We start from the raw sequence: 22,983 nt of genomic DNA, 5'->3' as shown, positions 1-22,983 counted from the left end.
ACCTCGCCGTAACGGGAAGGGAGGAAGATGGGAGTGAACGAAGACACCGTATTCACTAGACGCGCCTTTGTTCATTCCGAACTATCGAGCTGGCATGGCGGCGTGGTAGCGTGCTCGTCTCGCACTCCGGAGACCGGGGTTCGATTCCCAAGCTCGGCCAATTTCCTACTCGGTTTTATTTATTTATGTGGTCTGACTAGAAATGTTAATTAGGCTAATTGGTTAAGTCTCACTAACTTGGAGCATCACTATACGATCCCTTTAATTGGTTGCATGGTTACTAGCCAAAGTACAATTGGCCCCGTTTGAAATTCGCGCACTGTGACGTCACCTCCGTTTCGACCAATTGAAAAGCGTGACATTTCTGTCGACAACTTCTGCTTACAACGATGAGGCATTAAAGGCTTCCGCCTTAAAAAGCAAAACTGCCATAGTGTGATATGAGAGAAGCCAACAGCCACAGAAACCAAGGGGCACAGGGGATTTTTTTTAAAATTAATTTATTTATTTTGTGGTGTTGATCAATTTAGAATATGTCATGCTTAAAGCTAATTGATTAGAAAAGCAGAAGAAAAAACAACCACATGCCGCCGGTGGGATCCGAACCGTTCGATGACGTTCTACGTCACACCTGCGGTAACTCAGGACGTTCTACGTTCGCCGCTTATGAACGTGGGTGGCGCTGATGAACACTCTCAAGGTTAGGTTACTTGTAAACATAAATACCCCCGAAAGCAGAAGGTTTGACAGCCGTCGCCGTAGCTCAGAGGTAGAGCACCGGACGCGTAATTCGGAGGTCGTGGGTTCGGATCCCACCGGCGGCATGTGGTTGTTTTTTCTTCTGCTTTTCTAATCAATTAGCTTTAAGCGATGACATATTCTAAATTGATCAACACCACAAAATAAATAAATTAATTAAAAAAAATCCCCTGTGCCCCTTGGTTTCTGTGGCTGTTAGCTTCTGTCATATTTACAATGAGCCCCTCATTCCCCTTCCTTGTTTGCTTAATTGCTTAGCGAGGGCCTCGATTCTGGCAGCCTTGATGCCATAGGAAGCATAAGAGGGTTCTCACACAGCTTCCACCCTCTCCGTTCGTTGACGTTCTACGTAACACCTGCGGTAACTCATGACGTTCTACGTCCGCCGCTTATGAACGTGGGTGGCGCTGATGAACACTCTCAAGGTTAGGTTACTTGTAAACATAAATACCCCCGAAAGCAGAAGGTTTGACAGCCGTCGCCGTAGCTCAGAGGTAGAGCACCGGACGCGTAATTCGGAGGTCGTGGGTTCGGATCCCACCGGCGGCATGTGGTTGTTTTTTCTTCTGCTTTTCTAATCAATTAGCTTTAAGCGATGACATATTTTAAATTGATCAACACCAGAAAATAAATAAATTAATTAAAAAAAATCCCCTGTGCCCCTTGGTTTCTGTGGCTGTTGGCTTCTGTCATATTTACAATGAGCCCCTCATCCCCCTTCCTTGTTTGCTTAATAGTGTGATATGGTTTGTTACAGTGAAATCTTGCGTTCTATGAAAATAAAATTGCGGTCATAAAGAGTTTCCCGCTCAAAAATGATTTTGTAAAGAATTTTGAGCATGAGTAATCCGCGGTAACCACCCAATTGATAATTATTAATGCCTTCCGTCACTTTCTGAAGACCCTCGAATTATCTTTCCTGACGCTTGCAGGTTGCCACGCAGTACAAGGATAACACGGACACGCGCTTTGGTCTGAGCTACTCGCCATACAGGCTGGGTAAGGTCCTGGCAGCCGGAAAGGACGCCGCCAAGGAGGCCTCGGCATTCGTGCAACCTGCGAAGCAGCTTTTCTCGGGGACCGGCCTGTCCGCTGTAGGCGTTATGGGCATTGAACAGAAGGCCAAGGACTTCGCCGGCGACGCCCAGCTGAAAAAGTGGTTCAAGGCAAGTGTTTGCGAGTGTTCTGAAGGGTCGCATGTCTCGGTGTTGTGGCGCCACAGGAACTGGTTTATTTACAGTTTCTGGACTTTAGACAAGTTATCTGTTTTTTTTGGAGCTGCTGTAAAATTCTTAGTGGTGACAAAAACATTATTTTATGTTTTCATGATCTTTTTGCTGCGGTACCTGGCGCCACTGGGTCAGAAAAGGGCTGAGGCTTAACTTGGTTAAGCCTGAAGAATGCGAAGCATCATCGTGTCGCGTAATTTGGAGGCGCACAACAACAGCGACGGCGCGAGGTGGGCCCCCCGTTTCTCCACTGTTGTGACGTCATCGTGTCACGTGGTGTGACGTCATGTATCACGTGATTTGGAGGCGCACAACCACAGCGACGGCGCGAGGTGGGCCCCCGTTTCTCTGCTGTCGTGACGTCATTGTGTCACGTGGTGTGACGTCATGTATCACGTTATTTGGAGGCGCACAACCACAGCGACGGCGCGAGGTGGGCCCCCGTTTCTCTGCTGTCGTGACGTCATTGTGTCACGTGGTGTGACGTCATGTATCACGTGATTTGGAGGCCCATAACCACGGTGAAGGGCTGAAGTGGTAGCTAAAGTAGTATGCTTCGCATAAAAACGGCGATGTATTGGCTAATTTAAGTGCAGTGGTCGCCTGGGCGCTGGTATGCTGTGCACTGTGCGGCACTGGTTTCGCAGGCAGAAAACCGGTCCTCCCCGAGTAAAACTAAGCAGAGAAGAGAAATAAGTGAACATGTTCTGGTTTGAAAAAGACAAAGAACAAGTATGCGGGGTGGCAAAGTAAAAAAAAAAGACAAGGAAAACATGGGAACATAAAAGCCATCGTCTTCAAAAATTCCGCTCATCGCTGCGCTGACTGCTGGTGGGATTAAGATAGAGTGGTCGGGTTATAGAAGGGACGAGGAAGCCGGAGACATGATTGAAAAAAATACATGAAAGATTTTATAGAAATTATTTACATTTGGTGCACATAAACAAAAATTGAGAGACTCTCGGATTTACTCGCTGCCGAGTTTTATAGGGCTTCATTCCCTAAAATCTCTAGGTGGAAGACCCTGTCAAGTTCACATTCGCGCAATATCCAACACACTCTCATTTGCGGACACGCCCCAGTCAGGTGTTGAGCTTGAAGGTGAGGAGGACGTGATATATGTTGGGGAGACAGTGCTAGCTCAACAAGTGGCGTTCCCAGGATCTGTAGGTGACCGGCACATGTGGCCCGCCGCCTGTTCTTCATCAGTCCCGACACTCAGTGCAAGCACGATGGGGGGGGGGGGGGGGGGGGCACCGTCGGAAACTGCTCCTTTGTCTTTAGGCAAGGCATGGTCGTGATGGGTAGAGATAATGCACGCCCGCCCGACACCGCCGTCTTCGGCACGCCGAAGAGATACCGCAAACAAGACCTTTTGTGTTGAAAGCTCAGCGCGACGTTTCTTGAAGTTGAAGACAGCCTTGCTATGACGAGGCCAAACACGCTAGTTGGACCCAGATGACACTTGGGTTCTATGTGGGAAGTTCATTAAGGCAGTCATTGGGCGCAATCTTCGTCAATTACACGGTGGCTGCACTGGCAAAGGTTTGCTGGCTGATTCTAAAGGAGGCTTGCTCTCGCCGCCGCCATGGCTACGCCGGTCGAGAGAGTCCACGTTAGTCCACTTAGGCTAGAGGGGAGCCTAGGCATAACACTACACGGAAATCATGGATTTTCATGAGAGAAGATGTCGTTATGCTCCATGTCATTATTGTCTGCGTACCACGTTCAGTATTCTTTACGGAATCACGAACCTACCCGGCATCGGCGCCTTTGTTCGGAATCTTGATTTAAAGTGGAAATTAGCTTTAAAACCATTTCTGTAACCAATGATCGCCACCGTGGCGACATCTTAGCTTTAACAATTCTCGCGATGCATTACATTCTATTCGCTGAATTCCTGGCACATTGCATGCATAGCACCTTTGCAGTTGCTCAACGAGGCAGCGAGAGGCATAAGCCGCTTGTAAATATATCTTTTTAAGAATGTCAATACCTGGCAAGTGCAGCCGAATCGACAGCGTGGCCACTTAGCATCATTGCACAATGTCATAGGGTGATTAATTACACCTGGTGACGCGGACCTTTGGAGAAGACGTCCAGCTGATTGCGGGAGAAACGGGACCAAGGTGCCAGGTTTCCATAAACACGTTCCACTGGCGAAGACGTCCGCTTGAACACCTCGCGCAGACATACTTTCCTCATTTTAGATAAATAATTTCTGTTGCGAAAACACGGCAAGCCGCAGTTACATTTTTTTGCTGAAAGCATGTTTTGCTTGTCAGGAAAGGCAGAGGTCGTGTGACAAACTTGTTCAAACTCTTAAGTGGGAGTAAGTACTGTTGGATTTTATCCGTTGTCGTATTTTTTATCCACTGAAATGCTTTTCCTACTGGTCATCATCATCCTGACTACGCCCACTGCAGGGCAAAGGTCTCCCCAATGTCTCTGCAATTAACACTCTCCTTCGCCAGTCGCGGCCACCGTATTCTCTGCGATTTCTTAATCTCATTCGCCCACCTAACTTTCTGCCGCCCCCTGCTACGCTTGCCTTCTCTTGGAAACCACTCCCTTCCCTTGAGGACCAGCGGTTATCTTGCCTGCGCATTACATGCCCTGCCCAAGCCCACTTCTTCCTCTTGATTTCGACTAGGATGTCCCTGACCCGCGTTTGTTATCTCACCCCCTCCGCGCGCTTCCGGTCTCTTAACGTTACACCTCTCATTTTTCTTTGCATAGCTCGCTGCGTTGTCCTCAACTTAAGCTGAACCCTCTTTGTTAGCCTCCCCGTTTCTGCCCAATAGGCCAGTACCGGTGAGATACAGCTGTTATATACTTTTCTCTTGAGGGATATTGGCAAATTGTCATTCAGGATCTGAGAGAACCGGCCTTGTCCGCTCCACACCATTCTCATATTTCTAGTTATTTCCCTCTCATAATCCCGATCAGCGGTTACTACCTGCCGTAAGTAGACGTAATCCATAACCACTTCCGGCACCTCGCTACCAATTGTGAGCTATTATTCTCTTGCGAGACTGCTAAACACTACTTTGGTTGCCTCCATGTTAATTTTAGAGCCACCGTCCTGGTCTGCTTGTCGAACTCATTGATCATGCTTTGCAGTTCATCTCCTGAGCGACTCTTCAAGGCAATGTCATCAGTAGAGACCGGATTTTAGGCAAATGCCTATTTTTTTCAACGCTTCGTAGGCGCACCATTTTTACATATGAGCACGAATTAGGTGTTGACAATATGTTTAATACTCTTTTTATACTGCCTATAAATGCCTATTTTGGGTGTCAGTGCCTATAAATGCCTATTTCCGATGTCGATGCCTAAAAATCCCCTATTTTACAGAAAAGGGGCGTGAAATACGCTGTGGTTTTGCTTTCAGATTCTGTTTACTTTCGAATCCATTTCGGTTTTGAGTAGAACACACACGTGGAAACATTAGATGACCTCGTCAGTTGGCTGTGGCGAACACTGCACTTACGCCGGCTGCGTACACAATACCAACCACGTCAGCCGAAAATATTGAAGAAACATTTTTGTCTATTTTCTACCATTTTATCGTGGCAGCTGGTGCGCTAACTTCACTTTTCTTGCGAGCACTATAAAAAAAATTGAATGTGGGGGTGTAATGCTCACTACCAACATTGGACTAATTGAGAATGTGCAGCAACGAATCGCTGCTCTTCCTCACGGAGAAGTTGCCAAGAAAATCCGCGCAAAGTTGCACTCCGTCTTGAAGAAAAACGAGGGGTTCTGAGTCCTCAAGCAAATTTCAGGAGTACTTACCGGTGAACATTCTATGATACCGAACAGTGTAAAGCCATCAAATGTTCCTAAGTACAAGCACGCTCCTGTAACAAACGTTGATGTTGAGCGTTCCTTTTCAGCATACAAGCTTGTTCTTACTGATAAGAGGCATAAATTTGAGTCCATCAACCTGGAGATGGTGCTTGTCTGCTACTGCTTCTATAGCTTTAACAGTGATTTCTAGATAGATGGTGTTTATTTTACCATGGATCCTCGTGGATGTACGTAGGCCCGTGCAGAACTATGATTTTTTTTGGCACATTCCGCATCAAGCAGCACTACGTGTAACATTTTCTAGCATCTTGCATTTATGGTTTTCAGACCCTTCTAATGGCAAGCACCTTTTTATAGTCGCGTGGCTCCAGACACGTGAAGCCACGAACTATAAAACACTGTTTACACAAGTGACAACTTATTTATTAATGTTGAAGCATCGCGTATGCCTGCAATAAATAAGTTCAATTCCTGTGTGAGCGAAGACTGAACTCATTTGTCAGATGCTTTGAATTGACAATGTTTCTATCAATTTATAAATACATGACCTCCTGTTAAGGTGTTCATTGTTTCTACTTTTGTACACGACAAGCGAATTGTTTGTTTCGAGGTATACCAAAGTGTTTTAAAACGGTTGGTAACCGTCCCTTTTGCTCTGCTGAAGCATGTATATTGTACGAAAAGTTGCGCGACAGCCTTAAAAAAAAAACGGCTTCTAATGTTCGCACCTTGCTTAAGGTCCCAAATCATTCTTGCTGTGTTTTTGCTCTCTTTTTCGGCAGATATTGCGCGCTGAAGTTCGGAACTGTGTGCACTTTTGATAAAGTTTATAGTGCCTATTTTTCTCCGTTAGGTGCCTAAAATGCAATTTTCGCCGCCTATTTATGGCACCTAAAACGTGCTTTTTAGTGCCTAAAAATCCGGCCTCTAGTCATCAGCTAAGAGCCGATTATTTAGGTATTCTTCATTAACTCTTATTTCCAACTGTTCCCAATTCAGGCCTCCGAATACCTTCTGTAAAAAAGCGGCGAATAGCGTTGGCGAGATCGTGTCTCCATGCCTGACGCCATTCCTTGTTGGAATTGTACTTCTGACTTTAAGCAGGTCTATTGTAGCTGTACAGTTCCTGTATCTTCGAGTATTTTCATATAAGGCTCTTCTGCACCCTCATTCCGCAATGCCTGCATGACTGCTGAGTTTTCCACTAAATCAAAGTTTCTCGTAATCAATGAAGGCTATATATAGGGGCTGGTTATAATCTGCGCATTTCTTGACATCCTGATTGGTAGCATTAATATCATCTGTTGTGAAATAACATCTTTTACGAGCCTTCGTTCGAGTATGGCAGCAGTAGAGAGTAAAATATAATAACGGGACTGTAGCAACGCAGGATCCAATAAAAATTCCCAGTCTTTGAAGGAAAAATTTGCTCACAAGAGTGACGAAGGAGCGTTACGGAAGAAGTAAGGAAATAGACACGTCTTTTGAAAGGCCTTGGGAGTTTGCCCGGGAAAATTCAGGCAGTAGCGTAACATTTTGCGGTCACCATCGACAGCCAAGCTGCTAGTGCCTTTAGTCGTTCTGAAATTTATCTAGCTAAGGCTGCTGCTATCGAAAATGATCTGTTCTAGTAGCTCTGAATCCGTTTGCAAGTTCTTGCGTGTTTTTTTTTTTTTTACATTTATGCAGTCCTTTGCACTTGTGAAGTGCGTAAAAATTGCGTGTTTATGCTCACTGCTTCGCGAACTACGTAGGCTGCCGTGTAACAATCCATACACACTTCATTATTCGTCTTTTTTTTCCAGTACCTTAAAGTACAGATAGTTTCTGTTCAGCGACAAAAACTGACGATATTCGTCAGACTCGTGCATTGGAGCTTTACATCCGTCAGTCAATAGAGTTTCACAGAATACTACGACGACGATGTCTCCGAAGGAATAGGCAACACGTCCGCGTTTCTCTAAAATGAAAAGAAAGAACAAAAATACATTTGTGTCAGTCCACGAGCAATAAACTGAGTTTTTTGAAAAGAATGAAGTTTCTTAAAACGAAAAAAAAAATTCTCATTTGCCATATCTGCCGGATCTCATTTTTGTATTCCTTGCCCTGCCACAATATTACAATGGGGGCAGTGTGGTTGCCACGCATCTTGAGACCATTTCAGTGAGTTCTAGTATTATCAGCGGTGCTTCTAGCGCGCATCAGGAAAATCCAGCATGGCCCACAATAATGCAAGTGCTTTTTCCTATTGTGGACGCAAATGGGCTGGCGATGGTTACAGTCACTGTTCCAAATGTCGAAAATTAATGACCTCTCCAAGATCCACATATGGAAGCTGATATGTAGAGATAGCATTGAGAAACGTGATTTTAGCTTCCACCCTGATGCTGAGCATGCAGAAGGCACGACAACGTTGCCTGCACCAACAGGGCAGCAACAATGCGCATGCGCTGAGAATGTGGTGTGTTTGACAGCTTATGGAGCAAGTTTGGCATGTACAGTCTAGAGAAATATGAAAGGAAACAACGTGCAGCGCAAAATTGCGAATTTTCTGGTTATTTCTATAAATTGGAGGATGAGTTTTGAGTGTTATATGCCAAGAGGAAAACTAATAACAAAGAAGAAAAATCGTGACTGTCAGATGTATTTATCGAGTAATTAATAGATAAATGCTCAAATTTCGGTCTCTCTCAAATTTCTCACGACTGTACCTCTTATGTGTATCTTATGGACATGTACTACGTTCTGCACCTCAGTATTCCTGAAATGATATGACACCCTGTTTTTTTCGTGTTCATACGTCGCTATCAATCGCGCGACCAAACTGCATTCCCTGCCACTGTCTCCACTCAGGAACTGAGAAATTATCGCGCGTTCTATAGCGCTGCGTCTGAAATTTCACGTAGCCGTAGAGGATTCTGAGCTTTGTGCATGTGGAAACGTCGCTTTACTAAAGCTTTTATGGAATGAAGGATAAGTCAGCTTCAGTGTTCATTGCTCTGGAAATGTAGATAATGCGCACCGAACAAGACAAAGTCTCTCACAGTTCCGAGGACTTGCCTATGACGTTTAATGGGACTAAGAGACACCTTCAACAAAACTTACCTCCGCTGCGATTTTCCCCGAATCGAACAACCGAAAATGATTCTATATCTCTAAAAGTTCAAGGTGAGACTCTAGTAACTTGAGCTAAGAGCTTTTTTTGTAAAGCGGCTCAATAAACGGTTCAGCTGCGCTGTTTAGGCCTCTCTGCCTCTCACACTCTCACCTATCTGCGGCTTTGCAAAACACGCAGGTTGTGTCGTCTTTCGCGAAGAGCCTCGGGAATGGGACCCTCTTTCTGGGTCTCAAGATGAAGGACAAAAGTGCGGACCTCGCTTCCGACAAGCAACTGGCCAAGGACATCATGCAGACGGCCAAGGACATGGAGTGAGTAAAACGCACATTGTGCCTCTCATCGCGCTATGCCCTCTTCGTGGTAGCTGCGTTTTGCACCTTGTAATGGGTGCGGTGGGAAAGAACTGATAAGCTCACCAACCTCGACCATGAATCTTGTCAACCGATCTTCTGGTCTATAGCCTTTACGTAGCAATAGCAATGCCACGTGAAATTTCTTCTGTGTAAAATAAATAAATGGGAAATAAATTAAATACTGAATCGACTGGGATTCGAACCCGCGGCGGCGCCAACATATCAGCTTCGCTGTCCAGTGCATCAGAGCACTATGCTATCGCCGCAGCTGTTCCCTCCTCATGCTAAGTTGCAACACAGTCACGCGCGGTGCATTGCACATCGTCGTCTTCCTGAACTTTCATCTGCGGTGGGAACAGATCAAATCGGCTTAACCTGGATCAGAGCATAACCTTGAGTCTAATGTCGTCGCCAGACGTGCCTTCGATCCAGCAAAGCAAAACCATGCGCCGATCAGGCTAAACAAAAGCTTTCGCACCTCTACCCTGTTTCATCACCATCAGTCTGACTACGCCCGCTGCAGGGCAAAGGCCTCTCCTATGACTCTCAAATTAACCCTGTCCTTCGCCAGTTGCGGACACCATATCCTCACAAACCTCTTAATCTCATCCGCCCACTTAACTTTCTGCCGTCTCCTGCTACGCTTGCCTTCTGTTGGAATCCACTTCGTTAACGTTAAGGACCAGCGTTTATATTGCCTTCACATTACATTCCTTACGTCAAAATACTACCATTTTTGCTCTTGAGAACTATGTAATAAAATTAAGCAGCAATCGGCCTGCAGCCCATGAGCTGTCAATTTCGGATAGCGAAATGAGGCTTTAATTAATATAAGTTCTTTCAACTTGGGATGCCCGTGCAGTTCAATAGAAGGCTGAATACCCCGGGCTTCTGTTTTTTATTAGAGTATTTATGGGCGAATTTCTCGCTAGTAACTACTGTTCCAGAGAACCTATATGCGCCTTTCCCAGCCTGTCAAAAAAAAGCTCCAAAAATGACAATTTGAAATATTGCAGTGCCCCAGCGCCATCTGGAAGGGATTGAAAACGCATGTACGAAAGTTTTACGCCCATGTCAGCATCACCGTGAACCCTTTGAGCGCATTGTTCCCCTCAAACACAGTGCTTACGAACGTAGTATGGCGTGATACGCAAAAGACCCCACAATGGCGCCTATATGGACCTGAGGTCGTGCCTGTGGGGCACCGGGCTCTGTCCAGCTAACGGGCTCTCTTGCCGCAACTCTTTTCTCTGCATGCGCGGGCGCGCAGGCTGAAGCTGCTAGTCTTGGTGACGCACAATGCGGAAGACATGGGCAACTCCTCCTGCACCACCTTGCCCGTGAGTTCCTGGTCAGAAAAGGCCTACCAGGACCCCACGAAACCAGCACTGGTATGTGCACTACATCCACATTTCCTACTACGGAATGCGGAGTATTGTACGGCAGAGTACGCAAATACTACGGCAAACTTTCTGAAAAGCCGACTATTCCGTCTGCAAGGGGCACGAGTTTTGCTGGTATACAGGATGTTGAACATAAGACTTGGCAGAATTTTTGAAAATATAGCTTTTTGTGTTAGAAGAGCGCTTTTTTCAGCATAGCACTGTCTTCGGTGTAGCACATCAGAATACAGCTAAGACGTGCTAACTAGCAGGCTGGTCGAGTAATAATGGATAGCTGCTAGGCTCCTCAATTATTGACGGGCGTGTAGCGCACCGTACTCAATATGCATATAAGTTTTTAGAATTTCGAGGACCGTGATACGTTCGGCACTGTGCCTCAGAAAATTTTGGTTATTTCGACGAGCTACGTGCACTGGAGAGGTTGCTTTGCCTGCAAGCTTCTCGAAAGCGCATGCATTTTGACGCCATGTAGCGAACATTTCTTGTGCCACAGCGCCGAGGGTAACCGCATTTCCGAATTCTAAAAACTGATATGCATGGATTATATTGTATGATTGAAACAGCGCAAGTCCGAAGGTCAAACAAGAGAGCAGAGAAAGAAGGAAACGGAGAACACAGCGCTGAACTAACAACTGACATTTGTTTGGCACGCTGCACGTATAAATACGTTTAGGCATCAAAATAGAAAACAACGCAAAGAGCTCATTCATGCACTCGGATTCTGCACGCCAACACAAGCTAAGATGTGCAATTCAGGAAGCGAAGTTCTTTTTGAGATAAAGATACTGATGGAGCGCTTACACATGTGCCATCAACCTTCTTGATATTCGAACCCTCGATTGTTTCACGGCACAGCTGGTCTCTTTTCCTAGCAACAACTCGGCAAAAATTAAACTGTGGGGTGCAATCGCACTCACGGCAATGCATGCTGAGGTTACGGGACTCTTTGTTATCAATAGAGGCCGGATTTTTAGGCACTAAAAAGCACGTTTTAGGCGCCATAAATAGGCGGCTAAAATTGCATTCTAGGCACCAAACGGAGAAAAATAGGCACTATAAACTTTATCAAAAGTGCACACCGTTCCGAACTTCAGCGCTCAATATCTGCCGTAAAATAAACCAAACACAGCAGGAATGATTTGGGAACTTTAGCAAGGTGCGAACATTAGAAGCCGTTTTTTTTTAAGGCTGCCGCGCTACTTTTCGTACAATACACATGCTTCAGCAGAGCAAAAGGGACGGTTACCAACCCTTTTAAAACACTTTGGTATGCCTCGAAACAAACAATTCGCTTGTCGTGTACAAAAGTAGAAACAATGAACACCTTAACAGGAGGCCATGTATTTAGAAATTGATAGAAACATTGTCAACTCAAAGCACCTGACAAATGAGTTCAGTCTTCGCTCACACAGGAATTGAACTTATTTATTGCAGGCATACACGATGCTTCAACATCAAAAAATATGTTGTCATTTGTGTAAACAGTGTTTCATAGTTTGTGGCTTCACGTGTCTGGAGCCACGCGACTATCAAATGGTGCTTGCCATTAGAAGGGTCTGGAAACCATAAATACGAGATGCTAGAAAATGTTACACATGGTGCTGCTTGATGCGGAATATGCCGAAACGAATCATAGTTCTGCACGGTCTTACGTACATCCACGAGGATCCATGGTAAAATAAACATCATCCATCTAGAAATCACTGTTAAAGCTATGGAAGCAGTGGCAGACAAGCACGAATGCGTGCCTACACGAATGCGTGCCTGCACGAATGCGTTTTCGTATGCACGCACGACTGCCAGCTGTCTAGTGTGGCCTGCTCCAACAAGATTACTGACAAATGCCATTTGATGAAGATGGCATGCGGCTGGGGCACAAGGAACGAAAATAAGGCAGGTTACCCAGGTGGAAATTTTAATCAGTTAAACTCTTTCCAGCAGGTTTATGGAACATTTTACAGTTGGTTGCAATTGGAACCAACTGGGAATTATTTGGACGAACCTGTAACTTACTCCGTATACTTTCCGAAATTTGGTGCCATCTGGTGAACTACCAGTCTAACAGCCAAAGTAATCAACAAGCTGCCACGATAAAATGGCAGCAAATCGGAAAAGGTTGCTTCGATATTTTGGGCTGACGTGGCTGGTATTGTGTACACAGCCGGCGTAGGTGCAGTGTTCACCACAGCCAACTGACGAGGTCATGTAATGTTGCCACGTGTGTATTCTACTAAAATCCGAAATTGATTCGAAAGCAAACAGAATCTGAAAGCAAAACCACAGCGTATTTCAGGCCCCTTTTCTGTACAATAGGGCATTTTTAGGCACCGAGGTCGGAAATAGGCATTTATAGGCACTGACAGCCAAAATAGGCATTTATAGGCACTATAAAAAGAGTATTAAACATGTTCTCAACACCTAATTCGTGCTCATATGTAAAAATGGTGCGCCTACGAAACGTTAAAAAAAATAAGCATTTGCCTAAAATCCGGTCTCTAGTTATCAACATTGTTGCGGTGCTGCCAGAGCCTATCATTTAAGCACTGTCCTGTCTGGCCAATATAAAACCTATTACAAGTAAGAGGAATGAAATACACGACATTTTTTTGACACTTCACGAAGTTGCACTCATGATTTTTCGGGCAATCGGGGATAGTTTTCTCTGGGTTGTTGACAGGCATGCACAAGCTCGATAACTTAACGGAGGCCGAAAAAACAACATCCACTCTGACTCTTTTTCCAACACTTTTCAAATTATGTGATATCTTGTGGATATAGGGCTGTTTCAATCATATAATGCGTAACCAACTCGCCCATCAGTTGATGCTTTCATGGTAATTATGGTAAGCTACACACCCCTCAATAATTACGGAGCCCAAAACTAACATTTAAAAACTCAACTGTTCAATACTACTTAACCAGCCTGATAGCACATCTTAGCTGCATTCTCATGTACTAAACCTGTGGCAATGCCATACCGAAAAAAGCAGTCTTCTATCTGGTAAAGCCCATTTTTAAAAAGTAATAATCCGTATATTGCATTACCACTCGCCACAGTCGATGAAACTTCTGCATTGCAGGCGAGCTAAGTCTTATCAATGGAGTGCATATTACAACCGCGCACAACGACGAGGGACGAAGAGAGGAAAGCACAGGACAAGACGCGTCCCTCGTCGTTGTGCGCGGTTGCAATATGCACTCCATTGACAACCACCAACTAGCCCGCCTTCACTTGTTACATGTGCTAAGACTTATCACCACATACACTACTCTTCCGAGGCAATAACAGGCGATACGTCTTTCTTCCATTTATCCTGACTAGAGTCAAACTTTGGAAATGGCTTCCTGACGTAGTTTCAGTCTTTGTAAGAGATGCTTTTATCACGAAGACTAACAACAGATTTGATCTGAGTTATTTTCCTAGCATATCTCACCTTTCATATCAAGCACTTAGTTCACTGTATTTCTGCCCATACCAAATTGAAAAGTTGATTTCGAGAGAAAAGTTTGTCGCTATTTTGTGGCAGCGTCATGGGACTACAACTTTACCAGTTGGACTCGTCTCTTTTACACCGAGCCGAAATGAAGACAAGGCGTCAGTTTGTCAGCCTGACTGTCATTACTCGACCTTTTTTCTAGAACAATTTTTCTAGCACAGTAAACCTCCTTATCGAGGAAAGCACAGCGAAGCTTGTTTCTGTACATGTTCACACTGCATGGTGAAATATTTTTAGAGAAACAAGGTCTGTAGGAAGACAAGAGACGTGGTCTTAATCGTATCTTTTACAGATTGTGTGGCCAGGTAACGTGCAAAAATTCTTCTATACTCAAAACAAACCATAGCATAGGAAGAAAAACAAGGTGTTTTATGGCTAATCTGCTGCCATATATCTACTAAAAAACCTGGCATGGCAGTTCGGAATGATTTACAGCTTTTCAATTCGTTCAGAGGTCACAGGGTGCCAACTGGCGCCAGCGTGTACTCAGGTGTTGAAGGAACACTTGTCACCTAAGGCTGCATTTCTTTACCCTCTTGGTGGCCTGTGGCCTTGTAAACTTGCTAAGATGCTTCTCTCCGTAACGACCTCCATGGTTATATTTTGCTTCCAGTTGGGTAAGATACCGGCGTGTTAAAGAAAATCAGCTCCAAATGCGCAGATATACTCATTGTGTTCGCCGATACCCGTATACTACCTTATTTACTCGCATATAGGTCGACCACGAATATAGGTCGACCCCTATAGATTAGGCTCGCCGAGAAATAAACAAAAATATTCGACTATAAATCGACCCATTGAACTAGCACTTTTGCTAGATTTTAACTGACGAAAATTTTTCATTTTTAATGTATGTGTTATGCGCGACTACGGCTTCGACATGCATGCCGGAGCTTTTGTTTTGATCACGACCCCTCATAAACTGCAATACACTGGTTTTGGTACCTATTTAAACGCCAAAATATACTCCTTCCTAAGCTGTCTACCCCGATAAGACTACAGAAATGAGCAAGAGCAATGGGGGTGCACACAGCAATTCGCTGTGTGCACCCGCATTGCTCTTGTGTGCACCCGAATGATGATGATGAAGACTGCGACTTCAGGCGCCATCCATGGAGGGCACTTGGAAGCTCCTGCGCGCCTACGTGGGATCCGCGATCAAACGCACCGTTGCTCGAAGCCGGAGCTGATCGCAGAGGACACAGCGCGTGCATTTAGAAGGGTATTCCCGCCTCGGTCATGGAAAGTTCGGGTGCGGCGCTTACAAGGATCTATTTGTTTTAAACATTTCCTTCGGGAAAACGGGGAGCGGCCCATACGCGGGCGCGGGCCCTTACACGCGTTTATACGGTAGTTCCGAACGTTTATATTAGACTTACGAACACTAATTTTTCCTTTATTTTTTATGTGTATTTACTGCGACCATACAAAGTATTGTACCAGTGTAGCCGGAGCTGCTTGAAACGGTGGGCCTGACAACAGAACTCCATTAGCTCGCTACTTTTGCTCTCTTTGGTCACGAATATAGGTCGAGGTTCTTTGGTCAAGAATACAGGACGATAACTAATTATGGGCAACATTTCTGAAAAAAAAGGTCGACCTATATGCGAGTAAATACGGTACACGTATCGGATACACGTTCGTTACAGATTACCTTCTTATCCCAAACAGTTTTAATGCGACATCATTAGAAGCAAAGTGGCCGGCGGCGTCGGCGTCTGTGTGAAGCCGCCACCTGCTTGGTCACGTTTAGAGGGATTTGCTTTCGCTAACTGCAACAGGTCAACCGTCTTCTTTTTGACTTGTGGGGGAGGCGGAAAGCGCCGGAAGAAGAATAACCCAGAAACCATGAAAATAGCGGAGAAGAAAATGACTCAAACAACAAGAGGCCTACATGCGAAATATACAGTCACTGAAGAATTATCTTTGCAAAACTGGGGCACGTGGGAGCTATGCCTTCTCGCATTGATTGAGAACAACAACCTGGGTCTCACAAGCCCCGCAACAATGTGGCGCATTCTTCGCAGTTAAGTAGTCGGAATTTATATGGAATCAAAATTGGGATGCATTGGGCAGTGAAGGACAATGAGCTCGGAAAAGGAATAGATTCACAACTGGAAGAGATTACCAGTAAAAAAAGGCTGCTATCACATTTTCTCTGCATCTACCCAGTTGACAGTCCTTACACTTTTCGAACCAAACATATTTGTTGCATTTTATAGAAAGCAAGCAAAGACAGGAATCCCAATTATTTTGAGTTCGCTGATAAGAGCTGCCTTTACTTTCCAAATCAATGTTGCGGCAGTTAGATCACACAGCTGTTTTGTGTTGGGTTGGGTGGCGATGATCTTTGAAGTCGGCTGAATTTCGTGTATTGTGTTGAAATCTTCGTGCTCTACAATGAAATACGCCAGATAGATGCTGTTGGCTAAGAACTTAGACTTTAAAGAAACATAACCATATTTTTAATGTGATAGAATGAAGCGAAACATGAAATCCGTTGGTTGAGCAATCGTGTACAGGATGCACTTGCTTCGCTCGGCGGTATGCAGGAGCACGTCTTCAAGTTCCTGCAGAATGGCCTCAAGGGTGAAAAAACACTCGAGGTTGCGCTGTCCTCAACGCTGGTCTTCATGGGCTTCTGGCTGGAGGAGCCGATGAAGAAGCCAGTGAAGTTCGGCACACATTGCGAGGGCAATCACCCAGAGCAGTTTGTCGCCTACTGCCTGAGCCAGGTGCCCAACGAGCAAAAAGATGCCGACAGCCTGACCGCGACCGGTTTCAATAACACCGCGCTCTTCAGCTTCGAGACTCCCCAAACCATCGAGGAGAAGGTTAGTGTGCACGCGCCACGGCTTGTGTCGGTGTGCTGATAGCGCCACCTGCCCGGAAAAGGAAACAGCTTTGCACTAATTTCATCGCGTGTCCAAATTTACTGAGGGCCCTTAAGACTACTTCCGTGCTGTGAATGCAAAGGCAGGCACGCGGGTTGTTCGGCTTCGTGTGGCCAGCGAAGCTGGTCTGTTTGCACCGCCGAAATGGAAGTTGATGAAGACGACGACATCCAAACCCAGAGCCAGACGCTGGAAGTTGAGCGCGTGGGGTGTTGTGTTGGGGTGATGGAGCATTGTTCGAAGTAAGTGACTATCGAAGATGACCTTTTCGCGTCAGCCTAGGTTAGTTGTTGTTCTAGTTTTTTTTTGACAAAAGGAAATGACGCTGTTACTTTCTCACATATCTCGGTGGACACCTGAACCGCGCCGTATAGGAAGGAATAAAGGAGGGCGTGAAAGAAGAAAGTAAAAAAAGATTGGTTGGTTGGTTTATGGGGTTTAACGTCCCAAAGCGACTAAGGCGATGAGAGACGCCGTAGTGGAGGGCTCCGGAAATTTCGACCATGGTGCCATAGTGGTTGACTCCGGAATAATTTCGGCCACCTGGAGATCTCTAACGCGCGCTGACATCGCACAGAACACGGGCCACTTTTTGCGTTTCACCGTGAATGAGCACTGCGGCAACGTATTATCACGATCGAAAGAAGCCCGAACAACGTGACACTTACGAACTACGGTATTAGAGTATCTTTTATTCGCGCTTTTAATTCGGTGGTAGCAAAAAGACGCTGGCATCGCCCGTGACGCGTTCCAGGACGACCATAACATCCTTTTTTACCAGCCAGGTAAAAGCGTGTGGAAAACAAATTCCAACAACGGACCGCGTAGCCGCCACGTTGTTCGTGTTTCTTTCCATCATGATAGTATGTTCACAACTTAGCATGGGCCCAAAAAGACACGAAGATTTGGCTCGCAGGGTGCTTGCTCGGTAAGATGCATATTTTGCCTACTTCGAGTCAATTCTTGTTCGAAGTAGGCGAAACATGCATCGCACCGCGCAAGCACGCTGCCTACTTAGAGTAAATTCTGGTTCGGTGCCGCCGCGGCGACTCAGTGGTTATGGCACTCGGGCGCTGACCCGAAGGACGCGGGTTCGATCCCGGTCACGGCGGTCAAATTTCGATGGAGGCGAAATTCTGGAGGCCCATATACTGTGCGCTATCAGTGCACGTTAAAGAACCCCAGGTGATCCAAATTTACGGAGCCCTTCGCTACGGCGTCTCTCATAGCCTGAGTTTCTTTGGGACGTTAAGCCCCATACCCCCACACCTCTTTGATTTCTTTTCTTCTCTCCTGTCTGCCCGCTATCCCTCTTTCTCTCTCTTTCTATTGCTTAATTGCTTAGCGAGGGCCTCGGTTCTGGCAGCCTTGACGCCTTAGGAAGCATAAGAGGGTTCTCACGCAGCTTCCACCCTCTTCGTTCGATGACGTTCTACGTCACACCTGCGGTAACTCAGGACGTTCCACGTCCGCCGCTTATGAACGGGGGTGGCGCTGATGAACACTCTCAAGGTTAGGTTACTTGTAAACATAAATACCCTCGAAAGTAGAAGATTTGACAGCCGTCGCCGTAGCTCAGAGGTAGAGCACCGGACGCGTAATTCGGAGGTCGTGGTTTCGGATCCCACCGGCGGCATGTGGTTGTTTTTTCTTCTGCTTTTCTAATCAATTAGCATTAAGCGATAACATATTAAGTAATATTGTAAATTGACCAACACCACAAATTAAATAAATAAATTAAACAAAAAGTCCCCTGTGCCCCTTGGTTTCTGTGGCTGTTGGCTTCTGTCATATATATATATATATATATATATATATATATATATATATATATATATATATATATATATATATATACAGCACAAAAAGATAAACGTATTTAGTTGCTAGAGGTAAAATGCGAAATTGTGAAACGCTTCCTTTATGTAAATATTTATTGCGAGTCGAAGTTTTGGAAGGAGGCCTGTCTTTTGAATATATATATATGTATATATGTGTGTGTGCGCGCGTGTATGTGTATGTTTGGTATGTTTCGACATGAAGCGATGTGCCTCCTTTTACTTATAAACAGCAGTCGAGAAAGCTTTTCTTCGCTATAGAAGCAGAAGATTTGACAGCCGTCGCAGCAGCTCAGAGGTAGAGCACCGGACGCGTAATTCGGAGGTCGTGGGTTCGGATCCCACCGGCGGCGTGTGGTTGTTTTTTCTTCTGCTTTTCTACTCAATTAGCTTTAGGCGATAACATATTCAGTAATATTCTAAATTGATCAACACCAGAAAATAAAATAAATAAATAAATAAAAAAAATCCCCTGTGCCCCTTGGTTTCTGTGGCTGTTGGCTTCTTTCATATTTATAACGAGCCCCTCATACCCCTTTAGCGAGGGCCTCGATTCTGGCAGCCTTGACGCCATAGGAAGCATAAGTGGGTTCTCACGCAGCTTCCACCCTCTCCGTTCGATGACGTTCTACGTCACACCTGCGGTAACTCAGGACGTTCTACGTCAGCCGCTTATGAATGTGGGTGTCGCTGATGAACACTCTCAAGGTTAGGTTACTTGTAAACATAAATACCCCCGAAAGCAGAAGATTTGACAGCCGTCGCCGTAGCTCAGAGGTAGAGCACCGGACGCGTAATTCGGAGGTCGTGGGTTGGGATCCCACCGGCGGCATGTGGTTGTTTTTTCTTCTACTTTTGTACTCAATTAGCTTTAGGCGATAACCTATTCAGTAATATTCTAAATTGATCAACACCACAAAATAAAATAAATAAATAAAAAAATTCCCTGTGCCCCTTGGTTTCTGTGGCTGTTGGCTTCTTTCATATTTATAACGAGCCCCTCATTACCCTTCCCTTGTTTGGTTAATTGCTTAGCGAGGGCCTCGGTTCTGGCAGCCTTGACGCCATAGGAAGCATAAGAGGGTTCTCACGCAGCTTCCACCCTCTCCGTTCGATGAAGTTCTACGTCACACCTGCGGTAACTCAGGACGTTCTACGTCCGCCGCTTATGAACGTGGGTGGCGCTGATGAACACTCTCAAGGTTAGGTTACTTGTAAACATAAATACCCCCGAAAGCAGGCGATTTGACAGCCGTCGCCGTAGCTCAGCGGTAGAGCACCGGACGTGCAATTCGGAGGTCGTGGGTTCGGATCCCACCGGCGGCATGTGGTTGTTTTTTCTTCTGCTTTTCTACTCAATTAGCTTTAGGCGATAACATATTTAGTAATATTCTAAATTGATAAACACCACAAAATAAAATATATATATAAATAAAAAATCCCCTGTGCCCATTGGTTTCTGCGGCTGTTGGCTTCTTTCGTATATATATAGTAAGAACGTAGACCAACGCTTGAAACAATTTATTGACGTTTCGACCGTGGAACGGCCTTCGTCAGAATGTCACGAAGGCCGTTCCACGGTCGAAACGTCAATAAATTGTTTCAAGCGTTTCAAACGTTGGTCTACGTTCTTACTACTACATACCGTGCCAAGATTTCTCTTTTTTTGCTGCATTATATATATATATATATATATATATATATATTATGGATATGCTCAGAACTTCCATATTTCTTGCGGTCTTATCTTATATATATATATATATATATATATATATATATATATATATATATATATATATATATATATATATATATATATATATATACGTTACGATGAAAATCTTGCTCGACTGCTGATAACATAAGGAAAGAGTTGAAGTACACTTCTTAGAGAAACATTTATTTACCGACGGTTTCGGACGGTGGACAGTCCTTCATCAGGGTAAGGTTTTTTCTGACACAAACAACCTTAGCCTGATGAAGGACGGTCCACCGTCCGAAACCCTCGGTAATTAAATGTTTCTCTAAGAAGTGTACTTCAACTCTTTCGTTATATATATATATATATATATAAGGGATAACAAAATCTTTAAGGCAACTGATTAAAAATATAATAAGTTGGGGAAGTCACATATATATATAGATATATATATATATATATATATATATATATATATATATATATATATATATATATATATATATATATATATAAGATAACACCGCAAGCAATATGGCAGTTCTGAGCATATCCATAATCTTCGTCTTTGTAGGAAGTGGATCAAATGCGTTCATTATCACAGTGCGGTATGATAATGCACAACAAAGGGGATTTTCATTATATGTTAAACCTCCATAGTCCATTATCTGAGCCCTTATATAACTGACCATGACTCCGCAGAGATAGCTTTGTTCTGTATGGTTCCTTTGTAACATCTTTCTGTTTTATTACTGCAGCCTACCCTCTTTGAAAACTCTGCAATACTGACGAGCATGCGTTCTATGAATAATGTATGGAGTCGCTCACCCAAGTACCTCTAACAGTGGACTGCGTATTATGTTCCTTAGCCTCCCTTAGGCAGCAGAGACGTGGAGATGACTTTTTTTCTTTTTAGATGACATTGACTTACTCGACAAATCTTCATAATTCCTGCATCTCCTCTTCATGCCGCGAATTTTGTTCGCCCCTTAGTAGAACATTGCATTTGACCACTTAATGTCCTTTAACATTACTAGTTGATATACCTCAGTCCGTACTCAATGCCAATTTGTTTACTATTGTTTTCTCCCTCCCTTCTTTTTTTTACTTTACCAGTTTCTGCACTTCTCTGTTTCCTTCTTTTCCTCCCCAGTTTCCTTCGCTACGCAGAGAAGCGTGTCAGCGGTTTTTACACGGCTGGTAATATGTGTGCTTTTCATTAAAACGGTTTCTCTGTGTCTCGCAGATCAGCTATCAGAGCACATGCGCTGGCACAATAGCGTAAACTGATGACTTGCAACAAGTCTGCAACCAAATAGAGATCTCTTTTTCAAACGACGCTTAGGGCGGCTATACCCTGGCTCGTATGTGCTGGATAGCTTAAGAGCGGGTTCTTCTGTTTAGCTTTGCGTCGTCAGTTGTCTATTTCTGCGCTGTTTTCGGCTTTGTCAAACCTTGTTCGTTGGCACTGCTTTTTGCCCGCAGATGCGCCGTTTCGTGATGCCCCTGGATGACAAGGTGTTCAGGCGTGTGGGCTGGGCCTTCTTCGACCTCGCCTACGAAGTCTACAACAGGAGCGCCTGCATGATCAATAACACTGTCTCCGAGATATTCCCGCGACTCACCGTAGGCAAGGCTGTCCTCGATGAGAACAGAAACCGGAAGTTCCCGTGAAAAATACGGCAGCTGCGCTTAAGAATAAAGACTGCGCTCAGAACCCTGGCCAGGAAAATAAGGCGGCATGTATGCAACTCTAGACAAGCGCGTGTGCAACGCGGCCGTTCTCACGTGCTTAGGGATTTTAGAAGCACTAATCAGTACATTGTTTCGCTCCTAGAAATATGAGGCACCTTATATGACATAAATGCCGCCGCAGTAAGTGATATTCGAAAACTGCGTTTTCTACATTGTCTTATTGAGAAGCTCGACAAGTGGACTCGGGCCACAAAGGCGATGCGAGCCTGCTAGCGAATGATTTTGTTAATGAGGCACCTGAGGTCATGGGATGCACAGGGTTGGAGGATACTGCATCATAAAGATGGATCGTGCCAATCGCTCAAGTTTATTTGCCGCACTGATCGCGGCACAGGTCGCGGAGTTTCGATCGCGGTGGTTCAATGGCTATGCAGGCATCAAGAACATGGTAAGCTTTCCAAAAGCTGCTGGTCTTAGTGATAGAGTAAAGTCAGAACATCAGCAGTAGAGACAAGCAACAGGAGACTTTCTGATGACCTAAAAGGAAAATGGAAATACTGCATGCAGCGCACAGAAATAAAAATAATGTAGCTTAGAATGGCAAAGAACCACAGTAGAATTTAAAGTATAAAATATATAAATTGAACTGATACTCTGATTTTTAAGTGGCGCCACCATAATC

The 22,983-nt window shown here is 44.8% G+C and overlaps 1 protein-coding gene and 1 non-coding gene across 2 annotated transcripts; both read left to right on the top strand.

The window, feature by feature from the left end:
• Positions 1–9,132: 9,132 nt before the first annotated feature.
• Positions 9,133–22,280, top strand: LOC149337223 (uncharacterized). The gene is made up of 4 exons (XM_089554356.1): positions 9,133–9,230; positions 10,543–10,663; positions 16,725–17,006; positions 22,092–22,280. The coding sequence occupies exons 1-4, from the start codon at positions 9,154–9,156 to the stop codon at positions 22,278–22,280; spliced, it is 669 nt and encodes a 222-aa protein (XP_089410482.1). The 5' UTR covers positions 9,133–9,153.
• On the top strand, positions 20,159–20,230 carry TRNAA-UGC (transfer RNA alanine (anticodon UGC)). Its single transcript has one exon. It is a non-coding gene; the product is annotated as a tRNA-Ala (tRNA).
• Positions 22,281–22,983: the final 703 nt, after the last annotated feature.

Source organism: Amblyomma mixtum, chromosome 7 (genome assembly GCF_055824585.1).
Source record: "Amblyomma mixtum isolate Tamu chromosome 7, ASM5582458v1, whole genome shotgun sequence".
Classification (NCBI taxonomy): domain Eukaryota; kingdom Metazoa; phylum Arthropoda; class Arachnida; order Ixodida; family Ixodidae; genus Amblyomma; species Amblyomma mixtum.
Note: the sequence above shows the minus strand (reverse complement) of the source record. Positions and strands in the feature narration are given on the sequence as shown.

What these genes read in the sequence shown, in the direction of transcription:
- LOC149337223 (XM_089554356.1), top strand. Translation starts at nt 9,154, where the DNA reads ATGAAGGACAAAAGTGCGGACCTCGCTTCCGACAAGCAACTGGCCAAG. An exon ending in CAGACGGCCAAGGACATGGA is followed by an intron (nt 9,231 to 10,542) that starts GTGAGTAAAACG and finishes GCGGGCGCGCAG; the next exon opens with GCTGAAGCTGCTAGTCTTGG. An exon ending in ACCCCACGAAACCAGCACTG is followed by an intron (nt 10,664 to 16,724) that starts GTATGTGCACTA and finishes GGCGGTATGCAG; the next exon opens with GAGCACGTCTTCAAGTTCCT.